We start from the raw sequence: 26,768 nt of genomic DNA on the forward strand, positions 1-26,768 counted from the left end.
CTGGATCACTCCTCCATACTAGTCCATAGGCTTCTTCAGGGATTGAACTTGCCGGCCTCGAAAAGTTATTAAAGACATCGTTAAAATAGTCCAAGTGACTACAGTGGCTCAATCTTAAGTTTATCAAGCGACAAGAATACTTTTTGTGCGCAAAAACAAACAAAAATAACGACTTTATTTCAACTATTCATTTCCTTCTCTTTGGGCCTCGAGTCAGTTAACGTAGTGTGATTCCGTAGAGCTACGTCACACGTAGGCTCACTATTGGCCGGCGCTGGTCATGTGCGTGATGCGTGTGACGTACAACAACAGAAGCTTACGCTATTACACTAGTGAACTGACTCGAGGCCCAAAGAGATGAAAATGAATAGTTGAAATAAAGTTTTTTGAAGTAAAGTTTAAATTTTGTTTTTTTTTGCGCACAAAAAGTATTCTCGTCGCTTGATAAACTTAAGATTGAGCCACTGTAGTCACTTGGACTATTTTAACGATGTCTTTAATAACTTTTCGAGGCCGGCAAGTTCAATCCCTGAAGAAGCCTATGGACTATTATGGAGGAGTGATCCAGCTCTCAGATTTCATCAAAAATATCTTAATTCGTGTTCCGAAGATGAACGAAGGTCTTACGGGGTTGGAACAACATGAGGGTGAGTAATTACTGACAGAATTTTAATTTTTGGGTGAACTAACCCTTTAATGTAATTTAAGTTGAAATGACTTAAACATCCAAGTTGATTGTACTTAAAAAACAATTGAAGACAGTAACTTTTTTTACAGTGCTGTCACTGGTTTACTTCCATTCAGGACACCAATAAAATGGCGACCAATTGAATTTCAGATCTGCTGGACTAAAATGAACTGATGTAATGAACTCCGTTAAGTTGTACATTAAACGGTAAGTATATTAGACCATCAGCCCATCATTATACTATTTCATGCAAAGCTGCAAAACAACCCCAGGGTCTTGTAACATCCTAATTAATGAAGCATGTTTGTTTAGTAGCTTCATCGCAAGACGTTCTGAAAGTTTATTTGAACAGAACAGCAGAGCCGCTGCTAAAAAAAAAAACATAGCTTTTTAATCAATAATTATGCCGTGTGCTCTCCTTTTGAACAACAACAGAAAAACATTTTTCCTCTACCATAATGCATAGTAAAACGTAGTAATACTTAGTGGAGCATATTTTGTTAATGATAGCTACAACTGAGACAAATATTAATTTCTCATGGACAAACTGTAAACTTTATTGCTTCAAATATTCCTTAGAATTTTGCAAAAAAATATAACACTTGGCATATATTGAATAAAATCAACAAACTGTGTTTGGTGCAACATAAACTGAGGATATGAGCATCATTAAAAGCAGCTATAAGATTATTTTTTTTAATCCGCTTATGGGACGACACTGGCTCGTGCACAGCGGAGTCTGCAGGGAATCATTTAAAAGACATGATTTTATTCAAAGTCATAAAAAATTTGCTTTTTTTTTTCAAAACCCTGCATATGAACAGTCTGATGCCATTTTCAAACATCTGCCCATTTTGTTATTTTTTAGAATTGATCATAAATGAGCAATTTACGCTTGGCTTCGTCTCCAGGATGCCAAGAACAAACAGGAGCCGCTACAACAGAGCTTATAGTCTCTTTCAAGCTGTGAAATAGTAAGTAACAGCAGAATATAAATAGGTTTTCAAGGATTTAAAGATCGAGAGGACATCAGACCTCATTAGGTAGCCATGGCGAGTGAGTTTAGTGCTCCAAAACAACAGATTGTGGAGAGACTCGTCGTCGCCTGATGGATCTCGTCACATTGCAGAGGAGGGGGTAATCACCCCTTAATGTACTTGCTCGCATAACCTCACTTGCCCTCTAAGATGTGCGATCCCCCTCAAAACTGCATTAAGTCATATTTATGCACTCTCTGCTTTATTTGTGAGGGAGAACGATTTTTTACAAACAGGACAGAGCCACAATTTTTGAAATAAATAGTTCATTGATAATGAAAAGCTGACCTTTCTGAAGAAAGCTACTTAAGTCCTTTGTAATTAAATACATTTGAATGCACCAGATAAGTGCAAATTAGTTTCCTAGTCATTAAACTTTGTACGTTAGCAGCATAATTAGCTCCAAATGTATGTGGTATTTACTTCCATGAACCCTCATTTGGAAACTGTTGATTCGTTTAATTGTCCCAACGCTAAATTAAGATGATGAAATGATCTCTGTTGTGGGATAGCTAAGAAAAAAACACACATATGGTCACACACACACAAAACGTTCAAAATCAAGGCAATGAAATTATATTTGTCTTTATCCTTTCATTTCATTTGACATCTTTACATGTCATCTTATGTTAACATTTTCCTTTGGCCTCCTTTGGTCTGAAGGAATAAGACAAAGACATGGACAGAAGTTCTCATTTTGAAACCGGTTTGGGACTCTTGAGCCTTCAAATACACCTTTATTTTTCTATAACAACTCTAATATTGCGTATTATAGGTTAAGTATCTAATCTCTAGCCGGTTCATGTCTAGCCGGTTCATGTTGAGAAGAGGGAGTTAGCTCCTACATTGTGATCAGAAGCAAACTGCTAAGTCCCGGTATTCAGACACATACCAGTTTGCATTATTTGTACTACAGTACATAAAAGGGAGTGGGTACATCTTTGTGAGCAGCTACAATAAAGAAAACCATTTGAAAGAGGCAAATTGTGAGGGTGGAAGCTACATTGATGTTTATGTCATAGGTACAATGGAAATGTCCCGGTCGTGGTAAAAATGATACAGACATATTCATTTTATGCTATCAAGTCTTGAGGGTTTGTTTGCCCTTGTAACCAGTCGCACCACATACATTCTGTGAGTAAAATCCAAAGGTGTGACAAGGGGTCGGGAAACGTTCTTGGTTAAGGAGAGTCCACACATTCCTGACCCAGGCAAAGCCTGCCAACACTATCGTGGTCACAAATTTGATGATAATCTAGATCTGATGTGATGTTGTTCAGTTTCTGGTAGACTGATTATTGAATCCTTCTTGGGCAGTCCTGAATCCAAACTGGGTCTCATCTGGGGGAGGGAGGCAGGAGGAAATGCACCTACAGACATTTGGTGGGGTAGTGCCATTCTTGGTGGAATACTTCCTCTAATACCAGCAGGGACGGGGAGGTTCTGGGGGGGACCGATTGAAGTGGAAGAGACTCTGGTGGACTGGGGAGGGCTTGGGGCAACTGGCTGTACCATATCATGGGGTAAGGATGGCTGGGAGGCGGATAGGGCACGGGCATCTTGGCTTAAAGCGCACCTGGGAACCAGTGGTCGATGTGTGGGACTGGGGACATGTTGCTGTACAAGGGATAACTGGGAGCCTGAGGGTGCACCTGGGGGGCTGGAACCATACTGGAATGTTCGACCGGTAGTTGCCAGAGGGGTATGGACAGGTGTGCCTGCAAGGGCAGAGGCAAGGGCTAAGGTGGAGTACTGGGAGCCTGGGGGTGTCTGGCTCTGGACCACCTGGAAGCGCCGCACCATGCGAGGTGACTGGACAGCCCCAGAACCCACTAGAGTGTTGCCCATCTGGGGACAGAAGCTCATGGCAACAGCTTGCTGGAGGGTAGCAATGGCAGAACTTGTAGAGGGCTGACTAGAAGGTGCAAACATGCTCCCATGAGTTGAAGGAGCCATGGACATGGACATGGCCCTGGGCCTCTGCATGTCTCCTTGTTTAACTAGTTTAACCATTTCTCGATCGTACTTCACAATCTCCTGGATCATCTCGTTCTCACGGTTGTTGAAGACGCCGGTGTTAAGATCGTGCTGTACTTTGTGCATCAGGATGGAGTTCTTCTTGCCTGAAAGGTACAGATTATGGTCAGTTATAGCTTTGTCGACACATCTTCGATCATACCTTTAACAGCTATATCTGTAACTAGCAAACAATACTGCAGTTATGGATGTCTAATGATAGTATCAACTACCTAAATGCTTCATTCATATTACAGTGAACCCATTGCACTCTGTGCCTTTAGTAATCGTCAGACACAAAGTAGCAAAGGCTTAATCTGACATACTACACTTAATCTTTGTCTCATTTTCCAGATGTAGTGATTTATATGGTGCTGAAGAGTCATTGAAATCACATTTGGTGGACTTGCACAATGGGAAAAGGGGAGGAAAAGTGTCCCTCCGCAAGAGCATATCTTATGTATATGGCCTTTAAGAAACGTGTCCCTTCGGGTTGAGGTGAACTCCAATCTAGCCAAATTATAGTTTTGAAAACATGCAATTTTGCACACCTCTAGTATTGTCTTTTGATCTGACTGTTGACAGAACTTGTTTAGATGGATGTTTGCACTTTACTCAGTGGATTCCTGTTGGGGTTTTTATTTCTGATAACTACATTTTCAGACTGATGGGTCATCTAGTTCCCTGTGAACAGCAAGCCCCAGAGCCCTGCTGAGATTTCCAGTGAGAGGGAAGCTATAATGTCTGGCACTGGTGTCATTGTGCTGAGTCACGGCACCGCTAACACTAACTCGCGACATGGCGCGTGCCTATCACCTGCACCCTGCTGCTAGCAAGACAATTTGCAGCTAAAATGACATCCTTCGCACAGCTCCTGCTGGCAGGGCCCCAACATCGCCTTCAATTTCTCTCACCTCCGTCTCCAGAAGCACATACAAATAACACTTATATCTATCACTCGTGGTTTGAGCATGCAATTTCACCAAGCTGTCTCCCAAATCCACAGCTACATGGTTCATATCACACGATGTGCAGCACATATTAATGGCATTCATCATGTTCACCTTGTTTTAGATGTCTCTTTGAATAGAGCTGTTCAGTTTGTGGTCTAAAACTCAAAGGAGAATTTGTATCTTTAGCATTATTAGCATTTCCATGTTGTGGGAAATTTGCAGAATTCGATTTAAAAGTAAAAAAGATTTACATTGCTATTGTGTGCTTTAAAAATGTTGCACAATTGTTTTAAAGTACATGTGTGGTATAAATGGTTTGTAATTTATGCATTAAGAGAAAAAAAAACGTCAAAATACTCCAAGTAATGTCAACCACAAACTTTATTTTACTTAGAATTAATTACAGAAATTACAGAGGGAGCCCATGGCGAATTAGCCTTCCGGTTAGGCCTACAAATCGACATAATAACTGAATCTCTCTTTTCCCATAGTAAATAAAAAACTGTCATTTTTGACGTTCATAAACTTTAACAGCTAACATTGACGGTAAGCGACTGCAGTAGGTCATTAATTGTGAAATTGTGGTAGCGGATGTTCTTCGGCAAAGTGTCTTTTTCTAAACTCCCCTGCATGAGCTGAACTGATCATTTATAGAATCTGGCTGCCATGGCAACAGCAGCGTGTGGGGTGGTTGCATGGCCCATGTGTAAACAACTAAGGTGGTCATGTGACAGGGAGTGACATCAGCAGCACACTGACCTTGGGAGATAAGGAAATAGGATGCTGAGAGGGGTGAGGAGGGCAGGTGGCCTGCCTATCTTGGCAAATTACGTGTTTATGTGCCGAGGACACAAGCCAAAAATGGCAAAACTATCGTGTTGAAGACAAACCAATTTTGGAGCTCATTAGAATTTGAGCACAGATGTGATCAATGAATGTCCAAACAAATGGAATCCTGGGCTGTGTACCCTTAACGCCTCTAACACAGGTAAACACACCTTCACAAAATGTGCGGAGTGTGTACTGTAGTATTACCGTGGTTCTTTATTATAAGCATAATGCTTTTTGTGTATGCAACCAATTTTACTTTCTAGGCAACTTACCTATTCGATCAAGGCGGTCGATGGCTACGGTCTCGAACGCTCTCCTCATCATGGGGTACTCCTCCAGTACTTCATTGAAGTTGTCCACGGAGAGCGAGTACAGTCGGCAGTAGGTGTCCGCCCGCACGCTGGCGGTTCGTCTTCCACGGGTCAACAGGCAGATCTCTGAGAATCAACAGGACATATCATGGTTGTGGTTCCAGAATCATTTGTATCTTAGTAGTTCTTAATTGTTTTTAGATGTGTCTTTTAGTACTTGTCACGTCCTGATTTTGCAGAGTTAGCCGCGTTCCTGGGTCAACATATTTTGTCGATCCTGGAACAACATTCCTGTCTGAAAATTTTGTCCTATCCCTAAACCCTACCTATAAGTTATCCCTAAAATCAGAGGGAAATGATTGGTGAATAATACTGATGTAGAAACACCTAACCCTGGTTGTAAGCCTAAACTTGACACAAACTGTAAACTTGTCCCTCAAATCTGATTGGTTGATTGGAATGTTGTTCCAGGATCAACAAAGATATTGATCCAGGATGCAGGAACGTCGCACCTGGTGAAATCAGGTTATGTGCTGGTTGTACCTGATGTAAGAAAAGCCTCTGCTTAAACCATTTTTTAAAAGTGGTTTTCTGGTCTTAGTTGGTTTTAGATTAGGTTTTTAGTAGAGATGCTTTCATAAAAGATATGAAAATTTTGCCAGATACCAATAATTATTTATATTTGAAAGCCGATAACCGATATATTGGCAGATGAATCTAAATCCAAATTTTTATATATTTTCAGAAAGCCTGAATACAAAAACAAAAGTCTCACCATTTAAAACCATTATAATGTTCCATTATAATTTTATGTAGTCTATATGACAAACTTGCGCTGCACTGTTGCACTTGACCTTATTTTCCTTTTTTGAAGTGATTCCAAATATATTTTAAGCAATTTAAAAAAAAACAGTCTAAGATGGTTTGCTCGCCTTAGCTGGTTTCCCAGCCATGTCAGACTGGTCCGGATTGCTGGTTTTAGAGTGGTTTCTGTCACTAGACCATGCAACACCAACTTGACCATGCCAGTAGACCAAGTTCAATAAGATAAGAAAAGTTTAAGCAGTTTTTTTTTGCAGAGTCTTAGCTAGCGTTTGGCTGGTTGGTCAGCTGCTCTCTTTAGTCTGACTAGTGGACAAGGGCCAAAAGAAAAACTTTAAAACCAACAAAAAAGACAGACTTGACCAGCTTGGTCTGGTTAGGAGACCACCTTGACCTTTTTAGGCTGGTTTAAGTGGGTTTTCTTTTTCAGCAGTGTTCAATCTAAACCCATGGAACATAAACTTCAACAACATAATAGTCATGTTAATTAAGTTTTTCAAGCTCTTTTCTCTTTATTCCTGAAAGTACACATTGAAATTTCACCACAACTGGAGTTGAAACCTGAAAAGGTAACCGTAGAGGACCTGTCAGTTTGCTTTGTCTCCTAACTACACCTCTTCTCTCTGAGTGGAAGGTCAAACTCAACATTATAGAGGTAAGATCCTGACACTGACTGAAGGGGATATATCTACACACACACACACACACACACACACACACACATAGATGCTCAGCATTTGGGATCTACCCAGTTGAAAATGTGGCCTCGATTCAACGTAAATGTTGGCACAGCTCACTCCAATTGAAGTCGCTGTGCCACTCATCCCTGTAGAGTGAATAAAACCTCAATGAGGGATTCAAGTAGAAGTTGCCTGTCATAAAAAAATCAATAATTCAGGGTAACATCTGCATCTTAATAAGGGCCTTTGAGATAAAGAGACTTAACCATGTGTTGTTAAATTGATTATATTGAATATTTAGATACATTCAATCATATTTCAGTACTATAAACTTAACTTTTCCAACCGTATTAAGTTTTATAAAGAGAAATGTCCTAGAGTTGTATGGCAGCAGGGTTTGAAAAGCATTCAATTTTGTTCCATTTATGATTATTTATTTATTTAATATTTTTAAATACACAGTAATATGACTGCCAAAATGTTTGTTTTTTTCATTAAAAAAATAAAACGAAAATACTTTTTTTCTTATTTATCTTCTATTTGCTTTTTTTTTTAAGTATCATCGTTTTAATAATCTAACAAAACATATTTGTCTCTCATTGAATTAATATTTTTAAAGATGTTTGGATTTTTTTTACTGAAAAAAAAAAGGTTTTTTCAGTCATATGACTTAAAATAAAAAATAAAAAATTGTTTTGAACTGATTATTGTATTTCATTACAATGTGTATAATTAAAATAAGTGGTTTTGTGGACCCCTAGTGCTCTGGCTGTTTCTAGTGCAGCTCTTTGAAGTTATTTTTGGCAATGTCCCTTATTGAGAAGCCTTTGTAAAGTTGGCACATGCAGCCTCTTGTTAAATACTGCATGCGATTTTCTTTCAAATTCTAGGGCTCACGAACTGTGTACTGATTGGCCAATAACTGTACTTCTTTTACAGCCAGATTTGATGGTTAAATAGCTTTGATGATTAATTTTCCCATTTTACAAGCGCACTGGTGTAAAAGCTGAGAATGATGGGCTTTACCACAAATGTGGAGATCAAATTTAGCTGTTTCAAAGTCATTACATAAAGAACATGCAATATCACAAACCTACGTAATGTTTTTCTAATAGAAGATTAAAAGAGATTAACTGAAAGTTCTTACCATTGAAGGTATTCACATATAACTTTGAATGTCTGCATATACTTACATGCTCGATTCAGTGTATAATTTGAGATATTTAAAGCTCAGCTCAGAAGATTAATGATGATTCTCATTTCTGTAAGCTGCTAAGAAGCATGGCCATTACACATGTTTAATGTATCCATGTGTCACTCACTCCCAATGTGGTTTTAAAAGCCTTGTAGTTCCTTAAATTGTGTAAAATATGCATACAATGGTTTATGCTATTAACTGAATCAAATGTCCATGCTGTTTTTCATGTTAACCTAACAAGCCATGAATAACTTTTTTACAGTTTGTCTACTATTGGTAATGTAGTGTTATAGCCAAAATATGTGTAAATATAAATAGTTTTTTGTTGTTGTTGTTGTTGTTGGTCCATACAATGATAGTAAATGGGGTCCAAATGTCGTTTTTGGACCCCATTGACTTTCATTGTATGGACAAAAACCGTTATTTCAAAAAACATTATTCAGAATATCCTTATCTTAACATCTATTTTATGTTTTAACATAAAACTAAACATAGATCATATTAAATTATAATCTGTTTTATTTTGCAACTTCGGGAAGAAAAAAAATGTTTACAGAGTGGGCTTTTTATTATGTGAAGCATGCAAGCAGAGAGACGCTGTGATCGGTACCATGACAAATCAGTCTGGCATCATGAATAAGCCCCTCTCATTCATGCATTTTAAAAGGTAAAGCGTAATTGTTTTTGGCCAGGGATTCTCTGAAGTTGACGTTACAAATTGCTCTGCCATTGCTGTTCTGCTCCACTAATTCGGTGTTATTAATTAGCCAAATTTGTTCTTTATCTGCAGCCATTCTTCAGTGCCGCTGGCTCCTGGTATATTCGCAGCCTCAGTGAACTCTGCTCCTTGCCCCTCCCAGACCTTGCCCTAAAGACTCTGGGGGGGGGGGGGGGGGGAAACACTGCTTTTTTCTGGATCACCAACGCAAGCCACTTCGAAGAAGGCAGCATCTTAAATGGGACAAAGCTTGCTGGAGGGAGTAACTAAGGAGTCATGTTTAAATGTCAGTGGTATTTATCACTGCAGTCACAGTGCAAGTGAGCTGTTAGGGCCTCAGATGGAGCAATGATAAGGTGCAATAATGTACGGCTGCAAACATTTTCAGCATGCTTTCAATTTTGTTTTATTTTTAATTCACTTTTAAAACTCGTTTCTGTTCAGTTTTTGATTTTCATCAAAAAAAATCAAAAAGAAAAGTGAACAGGAGGATTAATTAAATAATGTTGACTATTAAAGCAATTCCTTAAAATTGCAGTATTGTTTCATTTTATAAAAAAATAAAATAAATTGTGCATAATTTCCTCCCTGGACTTTTATTTTGAAATTTAATTTGAATATACATTAATAGCTAATAACAATTTAGCCTTGGAAAAATATTTGGCTGTAAGTAATTTACCATTCATTGCAATATGATTGAGTTTGGTATGATTATTTTAATATAATGAGTGATTTTATTTGATTAGGTAATGTAAAAGTGCAGCATTAATTATAAGTATAATAGTACAAATTTTATGAGTGGTTTAGTTTATTATTCAATTAAAAGTATATTAATTATAATTAACTATACTATATTAATTATTATGTAAGTATAATAGTAAAAAGATATGTTCTAATAGGATCCTTGTGGGTAAACTAGAGTTTATTCCAAGAGTTTTTTTTTGTTTGTTAAATTTGATAACTTAAGTTGTACTGCATTTGGAAATGAAAATTGTAGTTTTAAGTATTTTTTTAAGTTCCTATAGGGACTTTTATTTTGGAATGTTAATATTTTACAGGATGTCACAACACGACAATTTGGAAATGTACCCATACAACAGTTTAGCCTTGGAAACGCATTTTCTGTAAGTACTATATTGAGTATGATGTTCAAACTGCCAAATTAATAAGATGGTCTTTCTGTGTGGTCTTTACCCCCAAAGTAGGAGCCATCCGAGAGCTTCATGCCGATAGTCCCTTTGGTCAGGATGCTGACTACGCCATGCTGAATGAAGTACATCTTCTTGCCGATAGTTCCCTCTCGAACGATGTAATCTCCTGGTTGGAAGACCTCGAAGCGGAGCTTGGTTAACATTGCTGTCACGAAGTTGGGATCTGCGTTGGCGAAGAGCGGCATGGACGCCACCAGCTTCCGGCAGTTGAAGTTGACTATTTCCTGGAGGTGCGGAAGTGAGTTTACTGTCAGTTTTAACACAAGTTATCAATTGTGTACAGTGTCTGTTGGTAACTGGTACCTCTCTTAATGGCTCGTTCAGTTCTTCCAAAATGCTTTCCTCATCGAACATCTTGCCCTGGTATCTGTGCTCATAGTAGTCGTGGATCTTCTGCCGGAAGTCGGCCGGAAGTTTGTGGAAAGACATGTACTGCTCGACTTGCTTGTACTGAGAAGAGAAAATGGACACAGGGTATGTATGTTAGCTGACATCTCAGGACACACTTTTGACCCGAAATTTAGGTTTCCTGTATGGGCGTTTGTGCTATTTTAGGAAACATCAAGGGAAGTTATTTATGGTGGATGTGATAGACTAAAGAGTGTATGATAATATGATGTTCTCAAAGTAGGAAGAGTATGATGAATCAGATGATAAGCTCTATTCATAGCGTAGCATATGTAGTTAACCATCTCTCTGCAGCATCTTCTGTACTGTGATGGCTTTCTGGTTTGTTACTGGAATATGCAGTACATTTGTTGTGTTAAATGGTTTGGGCTATGTTTGTATGTTGTGTGGAAATTATATTACATAGAACAATTAATTATGAATATATTGATGTTTCAAAAGCATATCACAGATTTTTATAACACAGACTTACTACACTACTTTACCTGTCATTTAGTTTTTAAATAACAGAATTTTTCACTTTGATACTAATACGTCATGATCACTAGAATATTTTTAACACATTTTCCATATATATATAAAAAAAAAAAAAAAATCTGAATACCTTAGAGAAAAAATGAGTTTAAATAAAATTTTCTTATTAATGTCCGCAAAAACTCTGTCAACTGTTACTAACCTAAACCTGAAAAATAAAAATAAAAAATTATCCCCAAACCATGTGACCAACATTGTGATATTTTCTTCTGCCGTGGATATTTTGAACACATTATGGTAAATATCCTCTTAATTGTTTTTTATATATTTTATCTCCATTGACTTATTGTCAATGAGTATATTAATTGCCCGTCAACTATGTTGGATACATTGTTATGGTTTGCAGTATTTGTATTGTTTTCTTTCAAATAAATATTAAAATGTGAGGTTAACCCTAATCAAGAAAATAAAATTTGGTTGGCCAGGCAAAGCTTGCAATTGAAATTGAGGCAAAATGGTGAAATTGTCAACTATGTTATCTGTCAACTATGTTACTGTCATTTTCGACTATGTTTTGGCTGATTTTTTTACATTTTAAATGTAAATGCCTCTTCTGATATTCTTTCAGGGTATTATTTACATCCACATGGACTGGAGTTTTGGATGACATCTCTTAAAACTACAAAATGACCTTTAAAGTAGATTTATGATGAAACCGTTTTTACACAAATATAAATTAAAAAAAAAAAATCTCAGAAGTATTTTAAAATAATCAGTGTACATGTGGCAGAATAGACCAAAAATGTATACATTGTGAGTCTTAAAGTGTAGCACTTAATCAGTGTGTGTAGTGGCATACAGTTTGTCTGTCACATAGTTGACAATCTCACAAGGGAAATATCTATATTTATTGTTATATTTTCTGTGTCAGAACAATGTGTTGCAGAAATTAAATTCTAAAGAAATGTTTCTATCATATAGTCTGATTTGTCCTAGTACTCAAGAATCAGTGATATAGAATGGTGGCTATATTTCACAGGTTAACAAAAGGTCAAATTTTGAAAATCCAACCTTGTGACTTTATGAAGCAGGGGGTCATATTAACAGTCTCTATGTTGAATGGCAAAGTGCGGAGGTTAGAGAGTGTGTTGATTACACCAGCTCATGACATCTCTGCAGCATCTCTCTCACACACACACATCCTGATGGCAATGTCAAGGTGGATCCATTTAATAATCCGCTGCATTTTTTACATTTAAATAGAGATGAAAGTCCATCTATATGATACTGGACAATTCTAAGAGTAGTGAGCGTAGATTAAGTGACTAAGAGTATATTTTGAATAGATACAGACAGACAAACAGAGGTGATGAAGATGAAGTTAAGGTTATTTTGCAGTCAAGATCTCAGATTCCATCAAACACTTATTACCAAGGAGGGAGGCTATTTACAGTATACGATTGGGTGATAAATTTGAACCTTGTGTCACAATCTTTCTGAAGCAGTGTTAAATGTGAGACAGTCTTCTGTGGCCTCTCAGACCTCATATTCCAACATAACTCAACTATATTGGGTCATGTGCACACCAGGATAATGACATGGGGGAAGGGTGATGCTCCTTAGTGACCTCCCAGCTGGTTAGATGGTGTTGGTTGAAAAAGGCATGTGGATAATGACTGTCGGTATGTGCGCGGTGACATATGCTCGGCTTAACAAGCCTAGGGTCGATTCTTGGGCTACTAACGGGGGTGCAGTGTTTTGCACTTGTTAGTGACAGGTACTGTCTATTGTACAGGCCATTGTGCTGTTGTATGGAGGGATTTTGGTTTATTATTGGTGTTTGCTAAAGCGAGAAACCTTTTTTTATTATTATTATTTTATTTAAATTTTTTTTTGTTTCAGTGTGCCAAACAGATTTGGAACAACATGAGGGTGAGTAAATGGTTCGTTCACAAATTAAGATATTTTTGATGAAATCCGAGAGCAATCTGACCCTCCCGTAGACTGCAACGGTATTACCACAGAAAGGTAGTAATGGCATTGTTAAAATAGTCCATGTGACTACAGTGGTTCAACCTTAATGTTATGAAGAGACAAGAATACTTTTTTTGCACACTATTACTCATCATCCCTTTGGCAGTGGGAGGGGAATCATGAGAAGTGCACTGACTGACTTTAATTAGCTCAGAGTGGAAATCCCTATCATAAACCCATTTCATGAAAACCTTTTGTTTCAGTAATCCGGCCCAAATCCTAATCTAAATCGATCTTAATTAATTACAATTGGATAAGGGATTTATACAATCGCACATTACCGAAAGAAACAACCAGGGGGTCCCGACTCTCAGCATGCCATTATCCCTTTTCACCTTTTTTTTTTTGCATTTCTTTCTGCGTAGGGTAATAGCACAATGCTAATTGCTAGTTTTGTGAATAAAACACATCTTTAATTAACCCACTTTACATATATAGGAGGAGGCATGTAGTGGTAAAAATAATTAAAAGTATTAAAAGTGCAAATCTTAAGTAAGAGAATTTAATCAGAGACTGTTTAACATTGACACAACTGTGCTTAAAGAAAGTACCACAAATGTGTTTACTTGCACATCAACATTTAGCCACCTCAAAATAACAGAGCCCGCTCGTCTCGTCAAGCTCGACACACTCTGTAATTTACGCTTTGTCTCTTTCGATCAAGGAAGTCTATTTTCTCCTCTCTTTGGTTCATTCAATCAGCCATGAAGCAAGACAAGGTGTTAAGCTGAAATGTGAAGCCAATTACTTGAACCTTGTTGCGATCACTGTTTGAGTCTCCTATTACGTAGAGACAAGGACTGTGCATTAGCACTGAAAACACTTTAGGAAACTTTCAATTTCACCTGGTCTCAGACTGGGTCATATCTCAGGAAACTGTTCTCTGTTTATACTCGGATAGATAGATAGATATTATTATCATTATTATTATTATAACCTTTATTTTACCAGGAAAGAAAGCAAATTGAGATTAAAAATGTCTTTTGCAAGAGCGTCCTGGCAAAGATTATCAGCACACAACTCACGTGGGTTTAACAAATAACATTCATCCATACATATATAGAAAAGACACAGGCAAATTTTAAATAAAATAAGTAAATCAATACATAAGTCAGGCAAACCATCTACAAACAGATGTTTCTGTCTCCAAGTCTTTCAAAATCGCTTTAAAAATGTCCAATGAAACAAACTCCCTGAGTTTCAACTTATTTTGAAAATTATTCCCGGCAGAAGGAGCAGCAAATTTAAATGCCTTTTTTTCCCAGTTCAGTCCGTTTCAGAATAAGAAAAAATCCTGATTTAGATAGATAGATAGATAGATAGATAGATAGATAGATAGATAGATAGATAGATAGATAGATAGATAGATAGATAGATAGATAGATAGATAGATAGATAGATAGATAGATAGATAGATAGATAGATAGATAGATAGATAGATACGTGGCTGTCACAGAACAGAGCTAGCGTTAGCTTAGCACAAATAAAATAAGCTACACATCTGGTGACCTACAGGTAGATGACCCGATTAACCTGTGTAAGCTTCCTAGCAGAAGTCATCAAAGAATTGATGCAATGTTGCGTAATATATTAGAGATAATCATCTTAGTTCATCCAATATGGCTGAATTGACATATTCTGATCTGACTCTGACATTTGAACTGATTTGTGCTTGTTAAATATTACCTCGGTCTTTGTTGCTTGCTTGCTTGTTTTTAGCAATGTTTCTCCATACAGCACCAGGACTTTATTTTCCAAACTGTTAATTTAGTTTCTGTAAAAATTTACAACATAATCAAGCTAGCTTACAAATCACACAGCTCCAGTAAACATGTGGAAACAAGCAATTAATTATGAACTATGTTAGCGCATGTGCTAAATGCATGAAATCAAATCACATTTTCAGCCAGTCCACTGGGTTTTTTTTTTTTTTTTATCTTTGTAATGGGACATGCAGTTCATCTTCAGTCAGTGACATAAAGGGATGATATATTTCCCATGACCATCTGCCAAAGCATCAAGGTCATCACAGTCACCAAGGAGGGGGGATGAAAGCCTGAGTCCTGTGAACCGTATATCATGCTTTCGTTCCATATGGACATAGAGTCCATCAGTGAATACATTTAAACCATAGGTAGGGCTGGGCGATATGGAGCAAAAAATATATCTCGATATATTTTGCTATATCTCGATATTCGATATATATCTCGATATCTTTACAGGAAAATGAATGTGAATACAACTCAAAATATAGGCCTACAATCAATAGAAAATTAATTTTCCATAACAGAATGTAACCAAATGAGAAAAATTAAACACAGGGCCTGAATTTCGTCATCATTAATAATCACGTGATTCATATACAGAAACTGAATAAAGAAATCAAATGGAAAATAACACTGAGTAGTATTTTAGTCCTGAATAAATTAAATACATAGGTTATTAATCCTGATTCCTTTAACTTAAAGCTATCTTTTGTTGTATTGACAACAAAATGAATGACACACATATGGCTGCCGTCACTTTAAGAGCTAGTGCACGGATCCTGTGTTCATTATACTGGCATGCGTTTTATGCTTATTAAAGACAAAACCGACTATGTTTAGAGTATACTCACGACGACCGAAATTGACAATTTTGCGTGTTAAAGCAATATAATCCGCGAAAAATAACTTTTGTTACTGGCCAGCTGTTCTTAAGGCGGATTTTCTATGAATGTGCGCATAGAAAATAATCTCTCAGAGAGCGCGCGAGCACTGATTAGTTTAAAATCGCTTGAATGTTTAAACTGGTAAGACTTAAAAAGACGTGCAAATGGTAAACTTCAGTCACGATGCACTGCTGGCCCGATTGTGCGAGTGAATATCCATCATGTCCCGACTCCTAAACGCGAGTGTGTTTTATCGCCGCAGCTCTTGATGCTTGCCTTGCACAACACATTATGAGAGACGAGAAAGAAGCGGCACCGCTGAACACTCACGCTGTTTGTGAAATTGCGTCTGGCAGATAGTTGTTAAAAGAATGATTTGATTTTATAATCTGTGTGGATTACGATTGCGGGAATTTCCCGCATTATAAATGGGAGACCTGCGGGAATGATTAGAATTATGCGCAATACCCGCGCCGAAATTCGAGCCCTGCAATAGTTTAAAACAAGACGTTTGTAGTAGCCTTCTGATTACTGGAGTCCATTAATCGAACTTCCATGCCTCTTATATAGTAATTATATATTGTAGTATGTAGGCTACCAATTTACTAATGCAATTAATGCTCACACTCGGTTTCTCTCGTGCTCTGTCGCTCGCGCGCAGACACACTCGGAGTTCTGTAGCCTCCGGGCTGGTTGCGGATGAGACAATTGTTGAATGAGACAACACGCGACTCAGGTGAGGGGGAACAAAAGCAAGGAGGCGGGGGCGAGCACAGCACAGAGAAGGCAAACTAGCAAAGTGGCAAAATCAGGATTAAATATAAACAATATATCGATATATACGATATGTCAAAATCCATATCGTGTTTAAAAAATATCTCGATATATTTTAAATATCGAGATATCGCCCACCCCTAACCATAGGTATCCGACGCCAACTAGGATTATGATGGTTTACTGTTAGGTAATAACCAGACCCCTACAGCCCTGTAGTCCACAACCCTAAACAAAGATCACAAACAATTCTTGCTGTATACTCCTGCAAAAAGAATTGTAATATATTATTCTGTAAAATCAAATCGTTTCCATACATGATGCAGTCAGTATATTATCTTTTGTACCAACACATTCTCATCCCAAGGCGTCATCTAACTGACACTTTTGACCATGCGTCAACATGCCGACGCACATGGTACCCTTTAAGCGTCAATATGAGACGCTCATCCTCGGGCGTCATCTAACTGACGCTTTTGACCATGCGTCTAAATCCGACGCACATGGCACCCTTTAGCGTCATGGGTAGCGTCATTTTCCGTTATGGGTAGGTTTAGGTCTGGGGTAGGGTTAGGGTTAGACCACTAGGAGGCGCATCTCATATTGACGCTTAAGGGGTACCATGTGCGTCGGCGTGTTGACGCATGGTCAAAAGCGTCAGTTAGATGACGCCTTGGGATGAGAACGGGCTGTTTGTACAGTACATGTTGGACAATGTTGTGATCATTATTGTAACATTCTAATCGGAGACTGCAGTGCCCAATGGTCGATTGATACAGCTCGATCTGTACATCTCAGCAAGCCTGTACATACAACTACAATTCCCTGGGGTGCGCTAATGTTGACAGAAACTGATCTGAGACTTCTGTCGTTCTACTTCATTTAAGCGTTTGTTGGAGGCTAGACCTGAGCAGGTTTTTGAAAGTCAAAGTTAAGCAATGCAATGCTTGTTACGTAATGGCTAATGTCCCGTTCATCTGTCGTTGTCTGGAAATCCATTGGTTTCCACATAGCAGGGGAGATGGACAATGGGAGATCTACACAGGGACATTTGTACATCATACAGGTTGCAAAGGCGTGATAAATCCTTTTACAGAAGGGATTTTAAAGTTCACTCAAAAAAGTACCCTATGCTTTTTACAGTGGCTTTTGAATATATACTATACATTTATGTATCCTAGAAAGCATATTCTGGGTCAATATGTTGTAAATATATCCCTGTTATTTTAGAAAAGCAAGCACTCAAGGACCACCATCACAGTAATCCACTTCTTCCTCTCCACCAGTGAGATCTCCTTCATCTCAAGTATGCACAAAAATCATCAGCTTTTTAATGTAAATGTTGTCTCAAAGAAACATTACATTGCGTTTATTCTGGATCATGAGGTCAAAAACAGCTTCCTATGGGCCCTTTATCTCATGCAAAGAATGGCTTTTGTTGGCATCTTTAGCTCGTTCTACGCCCCTGCTGCCTCAGTGGCTCTGTTATCTGACGGCAAGCAGCTCTGTTGCTAGTGATTAATGAACAGGAAAGTCTGCCGCCTGAGGCGAGATTTGATGAGCTCCACCGAAAGTCCCTTTGGGATTCTCTGCATTACATCATTCCTTCAAATCTTATCGTAATATATATATATATATATGTTTAGAGTAAGAATCTAAGGCATGCAAATAATGATGAGCAGAAATTCCTTTAAATACATTTTAATACCTTGAAATGTTGTGCTTGATCTTGAAATTCTTGTGTTTTAATGTGTTAATGGAGCAGAGGTGAGGGGGCACAGTGACCCTCATAGCGCCGGCGCTGAGTGGACATCAAATTTCTTTGAAATACAATCTCCCCAAAAAATATTTTCTTTTAAAGCACATGGCAATAACAAAACGATTATATATTTTCAAGAAAAGGGAGGATCCAGAAAGTCGCATGCTCAATGGAAAGTGCAGAGATAAGAAGTTTGTAACCAAATCGTTTGTGACGTCTAGACACGGGTTGCAAACTAGAGTTGCCGGTGTAAACAAGCACCAGATGCCGTGATTAGGAATCAAAGAAGACCGAATTACAGCCGTGGGAGGGACTGACAACTGATCAGATGAGAGGGAGACCAGATTGCAGAGAATACCCAGAATCCTCAGCCGTGGGGATAGTTGGCCTGAGCAGTTTCATCCTCTCAAACAGACGATAGGTACCGACTTTGATCTGGCAAGATCAAACAAACGGTGACACATAAGAAGGTCATCTGCAGGTGTATGTGTGTGTGTGTGTGTGTGTGTGTGTGTGTGTGTGTCCGGAGCATAGTACCCACCTTCTCCTGGTACTGGCGCCGGGAAGAGTCCAACGACTGTATGAGGGCGGTGGCATGGCCAATGAACATGGCGTAGCAGGTTGCTCCCACGATCATACTCAGCATGGTCAACCAGATATCAGACATACTCTCTGGGGCCTGGCGTCCGTACCCGATGCACAGCATATGGCTCATGGCCTTGAACAGGGCAAAGGAGTACAGCTCACTCCAGGAGTCATTCTGCAAATTGGAAGGCGAGAAAGTGATAAATAAAAAAAAGAAAGGGAGACTTTGATTACTTCATCAGCACCAGATACACTCTCCTGAGCATGATCTCCTCTGGACACTAATCCTTGTGTCAAAATCTTGGCTCATGATACAAAACCCCTATTAAAGGCAGCTTGCCAAGTACTGTACTTTGGATAGCTACGTGTGCCATGGACCTGTGATAAATTCATTATTTCATCACTCTGTCTGTTATTTAAAGGTGGTTAATTGGACCACATAATGTTAAAAAGTCTTTCCTCCCCTCGCAAATATCTGCATAGGACCTCAGCTGCTACGCTAAAGTGCTTCGCCTCTCTTCATAAGCTACTGATTTTTCAGGATTGACCTGATGGGTTCCCGTGAAATGTGCTTAACCTAATTTGCATTCACTTCGAGCAGGTTTAGACAAGGCTATGAAGATCCTGAATCAAAGTCAAGGAGGCCACGGGTGACTTTGAATGACGAAGATGGGGGAAAGAGGTGAAAATGGGAAATGGGGTGGTGGGTAATCAGGGGTATTACTTTGTGGAAATGAGTTGAGAAGTGGTTTACTAGGGTTGGGATGGAGGAAGCCTCTGTTGAGGCCAGGACACACCTGACTGCTATCATTGGCAGCTTGGGTGCAAAGACAGTGTTTATAGAGTGCAAGTGTCGTGGAGAAATTAGAAATATAAATGTTTGCAGACTCAACTATACAGTCCTAAAGAAGAAGCAAATTGTTGCCTCGACCCCAACAATCCTGTCAAGTACAAATGCAAACAAGTCCAAGAAGACATTGTCTGGAGTCTAACCATTTATTTGAGAAACTGCAAGGCTTGGCAGTGTAGAAAGCATGCAGTGTGGGCAGTGTGTCTCAGTGTGCCTGCCTTCATGTCTGCTTTCCATCTTCTTTACATGTCTGCCTTCCAAGACTTCCAGACATACCCTGAACAATACATTTTTTTCTGGGTTAACTGGAACATCTCAGTGAGCGCACAGGTCAACAATTAAACACTGAATGAACACAATAAACTGCTAAAGTTCCACATTTGAACCCTCCTGACATATGCATGGGAACGAAATAAATGAAATATCCACTTCTTTTGCTTAAGTTTATACTTAGATGGATCTGAGTCATGCTTTGCACTGTGAGACTGATTTCTCAGGATTTGTACTGCTACATAAACACTATAAACACAAAGATTTGCTTGGCAGTGGTATGCTTCTCAGTAAGGTGTATGCAAATAAACACATTGAGCAATTGCTTAGCCTTGAAACATTTGCCCATTAACACCCCAGCACATGTTCTACATTCTGTGGATAAATAGGCATTCACAAATTATTTCCTGTTCCCTGCATTTATGGGAAAAGAAAGAGGAAATGTTTAATGCTGCATAATCTGTTTTAGCAGACATAAATTGCAGTGCTGCTAGCATGATTTGGAATGAGCTAAATGAAAGATTAGCACACATTAGGGTAGATCCGGTTAAGCAATTGTGCTTTGGTTACGTTTGCTTATCGAATGCCCTTAGCGCACATTTAACCTAGTGTTACTCTACCCCACTGGCACAGAAATGAAGAGACTTAGCTATTAAGTTGATTTTGGGCAAGTTCAACTAGCATAGTAATTTGTCTTTACTGCATGGCTTTTTTCTTGGAGAAGTATGAACATAGAGTTTTGTACAGTCTACATTCTGCTGAGGGAAAAAAAATCACCCTAATAGTTACTGTCTATTATGGCTTGCTGAGGTATTATAATGGTGTTTATAATTGAATAAATATAGAGAGCTAATTAGCTGCAGTGCAAAGGGTTTTCTGTAGCATTGCTTGTTTAATCATGTATATGTGAAAGAGCAAACTATTTTTATGGTGGTGAAGACAAGCCACTTTTAGAAAAATGTTGTAGTGATAAATATGGTAGTTGTGAGAATTGAAGTCCCGACTTTCAGTTTAAAGAGCCAATAGCCTTTGTTGTTTGTTGACTTTAACATATAGTAACATTGAATAAAACAGCCTGAAAAATGTTTTTGTGTGTTTGTGTCATTTGGGCAAAATTTTAGATTAGAAACATAATTTTAACAAACGGCTTTGTCCTAATGTGAGATTTCAGTCTTCCCCGTTTCAGTCTATACGTGTGTGTCTGTGCATGTCTGGGGGATGCTTATCTTAAAGGGCCCCTATTATGTTTTTTTGAAAATTACCTTTCATGTAGTGTGTAACATAGCTCTAAGTTAACCTCCTGCAAAGTTTTAAATTTGAAAGTGCACCGTATATAAAGTTATTGTCTTTCAAAAGTTAGAGTCGACTCTGAGTCAATGAAATGAATCGTTTTTCAAACGAGTCATAAGCCGTTTCGTCGTGACGTCAAGATGAAACATTAGCTTATTGCCCGCCCACTTATTGCGCGCGCAGACACCAGGGAAAACTTGAACCTCAAACCGGCAGATGATTCCTGTGGATACTGGACAGCATCATGTCGAGAAGACCCTGTGGTCTACAATGTGAAGACAAGGTACAAGGTAAAGACAGTTTTTTTTCACTGCCCAAGGATGAGCATGTGAAGAATCAGTGGTTAAAATGTATCTTTACCACGATATCACAGCAGTATAATCCTAAACTTTTGCGGTGTTCCCTTTATTTTACTGACGACTACTTCTCAAATCTCGGAGTTAAATGCAGGATTCGCAAGTTGCTTGCTCTTGAAAGATGGTGTTCAAAATACTTAGTTTTGAGTTTGATATTGTGTAGGTCTCCTGCTAACTTGCTAACTCATGTTATCACTGAAATACTTCTGCTAAGCAGCTAACTGGCTAACTCATGTTATCACTGAAATACTTCTGCTAAGCAGCTAACTGGCTAACTCATGTTATCACTGAAATACTTCAGCTAAGCAGCTGTGGGCCACTATTACCTAAAACTGTGTCAATTAATGCAGATTATCTGTCGTTCTCACTACTTTGAGGAAAGATTAAGCATGGAGCAAGATTTGTTTTACCAACATGTATGTTACATCAGTCATTCACGCTAGAGCTCGGCTAATGTATACATTGCATACATGCACTGTTATTGATACAGTTTCCACGTGTTCACCGCAATATATTAGAAAAATACTTGGTAAATTAATAAGTACAAGTAAAATAATCGGTTTGTGGATGGACATGCACTTGTTAATGCTGATGGTGAGGTAGCAAACTGAGTAACGTTAGCATATCACTGAGAAACGTCCTGCTCGAGTCGTTCTTGCGATGGGGGTTCGGGTTTGATGAATAGTTCTTCCAATGTTTCATCTTTGGACTCGCGCTCGCATTGATATGGTACAATCGACGTCATTGTTCATTAGTCTGTTTAGTTTACTGTGTAGGAAGCCTTTAGGACAAGCAGAGCTGATGTTGTTATGGCAATGGGCGTTTTTGTTTTCGACGCGCTGTACGCGGTACACCAATCACAACAGACTGAGCTGTCTGGCCAATCAGAGCAGAGTAACTCGCGTAAAGGAGGGATTTAGAGAGATTGATTCATCTGACGAGTCGTTTGAGAATCATTGAAAATGTGGTGATGTGCAAATGTATATTATGAGGAAATGAAACCGTTTTTTGACCTTTGATGCATGTAAACCTGTTGTAGGAGACTCCAAAACAACATTAGGAAACTTTAAAATAGCATAATAGGGGCACTTTAACTTTGAATGGCTCCTCAAGTTTGCAGAGCTCATAAGCAAGACTCTTAAAAAATGCATATGTGAGCATGTACCTTTGAATCGGACATGCTTTATTTGGGATTCTAACCGTGCACAGACGGATTTAAAGATGCTAGGTCATGGATCACAGGGCACAGCTGGATCAAAAGGGATCAAAGGGTGTATTTCAGTGCATTGATCTACCAGAGGCGGGAAACACAGTGGCAGATGAATTGTGGTTGAATCATCTGTAACTCATTTATGCACTTCAACAAGGAATTTTAATTCAGTTTGGATGTGATATTGATTAGTCTAGGCTTACATTAATGAACATGATGTTTTTTTCCAACAACTATTGAAGACATATTTTCAGAATCTGACCCTGGATATCTGCAAACAGGAAGAAGGCAAGTACAAGTGATACTGATTTGGACTGGATTCACACTGTCTGAATGTCATCACTTTCTTTCAGTATCCTGAATGGTAATGCCTCTTTAAGTTTTATTGTGTTCTAACAAATGAAGGAAGGTTTGTAAATTGTCCAGTGTTTTATAGCACCTTTGCTGAAGCAACTCTTCAGTGAGTGTGACTCACAGGCTTCATTACCGCACAAAGAAGGGCCTATTGAGAGTACAGGCGGACACTTGAAATAATGAGACGGATCGTTTAACGCTGCGTCTTTCATTTCAAGCAATCTGCCTTTCGAAAGCTGCTGACCTTGATTGCTAAGCACTGGCAATGACTAGACTGACTGCAACTATTGTGGGAACAAAAGCCAATGAGAAACTTGTCCCCATGTCACATGGCGGCATATATGAGTCTCAAAAAGGATGACCAGGCAGGGAAACCCTAAATAATCTGCATTTCTTAGATTTATTCAACTCTGTGAGTTTGTCAACCTATCCATTGGTAAATTCAGTTTGAAAAAAAAAAAAGCGTGTTGCGTTTTTCATACCAGACTGGTTGACGACTATTCACAAACTGTCGCCAATCGTTTACACTAAGGTTTAAAACAAGCCAGCCTTTGGTTGTCAGAGTGGTTTTCTGCCCACGTGTGAATCCCCAGATAACCCAAGTTACGATCGATTACTGTATACATCAGTGTAGCAAATGTCCAAACAGTGTCTTTTCTTCAAACTAGACTAAACAGCATGGAGAACTTCTAGAACAGATGGATGATGGTGAGCAGTGAGGGAGGGGTGACTCGAAGTGCCTGGCAGACTTGAGAAAGAGAGAGGAGCAGGTGATGGAGTCGGCTCCCCAATGTGCCCATGTGATTAACACTGTCAAATACTGATGATATCAGTAGAGGTGTTGGCTTTGTTATTTGCATATTGTGTGGAATTGTCCAGGCATAATTTGAGGACTCAACCATTTGCTGTGTCCAAGATTCAGTTCCTGGACTGAAAATGGCTCATTCCTATTTGTGTGTAACTGTAGAAAATAATGCTCAAACTTTGGGCAACACAAATCACTGAGAACTTGCTATTTAGGAGAGTTGGGGAAGATTTGCGTGACAGAAACCGAGGTAAGTTGGAAGGTAAGACTTACCACCATCTTGTTAAGGGACACCCAACAGTCCGAAGGGAAGTCCTGCAACATGGGCACCAGGAACTGCAGACAGCCATCCCAGTGGCACAGCAGCAGCATCATCCCAATCAGATTGATAATGCGCATCACTGCACTGGCCAGGTCATAGGTCATGTGAAAGATCTGTCAGTCAAGATAAGAGCTCATTACATTTGAGTAGCAGAAGGGAAGGACTCTCTAGGACAAACCAGAAGATATTAAATGATCACGACTCTGAAACAAAATCCTTCATTTTCGGAGGGATTGTCTAAACAAGCTACTGTTTCAAAACCCCATTTGACTTGTAGATTATTTGTGACCTCTAGATTTGTGAACATATTGTATTGAGATCAGGTTTGTCAAAGCTTTATGTAATGAGTACAGTACATTCTACAAACTTCATCCCGTCAGATTAGATTCAATATCGGTGACTGTGAGGTCAGAATGATACGAACATGTCTGTGAATGATGAAAGTAATGTGCCAAACTGATACCGAGTTCTTCCCGGCAAGACTAAGGAAGAGTGGAGAATGTGTCTCTTGGAGACAGCTGTGTGTGCAGTTTGTTTGTGGTTACAAAGTGAAGAGGACAGCTATTGGAAAGCGATCTGGAGCCAGCCCAGGATAATTCCTTGTGTGGTTGTGCGAGACAGTGTCAACACTCTCTTCCCATACCAGAAACAAGGCTTGTCACACCTGAGAAAAGCCAAGTGCCCCAAATAGCAACTGAGCCAAAACAGCGATAAAAGAAGACAAGGCAGAGACACTAACCTGGCTCATGTTGTAAAGTTCTTAGTCGGCATGGGTTGTTTTTTCTAGCTTAAGAAGCAGCAGCATCTTAAAACCGAGACAATGCAAAACATAAAACTGACTGGAGACTAATATTTGAAGAGAAGCATCATGCTTGGGGCTATGGTTGGGAGTTATGGCTGTTTATTTAGCATATCATTGTCGCCGTGCAGTTCTTGAAAGCCTCTTTGATCAGGGTCACTGATCTCAATGTGGAAGCACTTATAGGTCTCATTACACTGCGATTTAAATTTGGTTAAATTAATGATCCATATCAAGTATCCTTTTTCGTCTAGCATGCATAATAACCTACTGTAAGTGTAAGGGTGTTGTCAAACATCAGCTGACTAATGTCCTCGTTAAAACGCTGGCTTGTGTATGTACAATATAATCACCAGGCATGTTTTTTTAATAGTTTTTCAGTATGTATACCATGGTGTGGTTGTTGGTTCGAAACAATTTTGTAAGCAAATTTTACAAACTATGTGATAGTTTTAATCTCCAATTTAATTTAATTTATACCCATTAAAGCAAACGCTTCGGCTGACTGAACTTCATCTTCTTTTAGTTTTTTTTTATTCATGTGTTTATACAACCAAAAAATGGTCATTCTAAAGGCCGGCAATGAAAGTTGACTGCAAAGTTATGAAAATATTTACGCATTGGAATGCTCAGGTAAGATGCCGTAAAATTAGAATAGCCTTCTGTCTGTACCATCTTGACGACTTTGCTGGCTTTTATCACTTTTGCTTTGATTCTAGTGAAAACTCGTTCACTAAGCTGAACAACAGCCAATCAGAATTCTCTCTCTCACCGACGGGCGCCAAGTCAATATGCTCAACTGGTCAAATATACCCCACCGCAAAAACTACCGGCTGACGCTCAACAACTGCCCAGCGTAGGCCAACAGCCGCTCTTTGGCTTGGTGTGTCAGCACTATAAACGTTTTGATTTCTTGGTGTTTTTACAGATTTAGAAAGCTAATGCTTAGCCTGATAGCTTACCATTTATAGTTTTTATACTAAATTATAAATGGTTAATATAAGCTAATCAACTAAACATTTCCCTTTAATTGTGCTTTTTAGTTTCTTTGTGTTTTTAGCAACATTACAACTGGCCTGACAGCTTAGCATTCATTTATTAGCATGCTAACCTAACATACACAACGTAATCTTGTAAACAAAACATTTATCTTTCTTTGTTTTTAATTACCCTGCCTTTTGCAAGCTAACTATTAGCCTGGTAGCTTAGAATTCGTTTTTTCACAAAATTATTAATGGTCAAAAACATGTTTTGTGTTTTTTTAGCAAGATAACAACTGGCCTGATAGCTTAACACAATGTTCACCATTGCTAACCTATACTCTTTGTAATCTTGTTAGCAGAAGGCTGACAAGCAAAGCCTT

At 38.7% G+C, this 26,768-nt stretch overlaps 1 protein-coding gene across 1 annotated transcript in view; it reads right to left on the reverse strand.

Annotated features, from left to right (window-relative positions):
* Positions 1-2,533: 2,533 nt before the first annotated feature.
* Positions 2,534-26,768, reverse strand: part of hcn2b (hyperpolarization activated cyclic nucleotide-gated potassium channel 2b) — a 32,110-nt gene continuing 7,875 nt past the window's right edge. Inside the window, exons 3-8 of the mRNA XM_056256434.1 lie at positions 24,558-24,719; positions 19,106-19,324; positions 10,769-10,915; positions 10,449-10,689; positions 5,798-5,962; positions 2,534-3,848 (exon numbers count right to left, since the gene is read on the reverse strand). Coding sequence (XP_056112409.1) covers positions 2,962-3,848; positions 5,798-5,962; positions 10,449-10,689; positions 10,769-10,915; positions 19,106-19,324; positions 24,558-24,719 — 1,821 coding nt within the window. The 3' untranslated portion in view covers positions 2,534-2,961. The remainder of the gene's footprint in view (positions 3,849-5,797; positions 5,963-10,448; positions 10,690-10,768; positions 10,916-19,105; positions 19,325-24,557; positions 24,720-26,768) is intronic.

This window comes from Rhinichthys klamathensis, unplaced genomic scaffold (assembly GCF_029890125.1).
Source record: "Rhinichthys klamathensis goyatoka isolate OS25496 unplaced genomic scaffold, OSU_Roscu_1.1 h1tg000127l_1, whole genome shotgun sequence".
Lineage (NCBI taxonomy): Eukaryota > Metazoa > Chordata > Actinopteri > Cypriniformes > Leuciscidae > Rhinichthys > Rhinichthys klamathensis.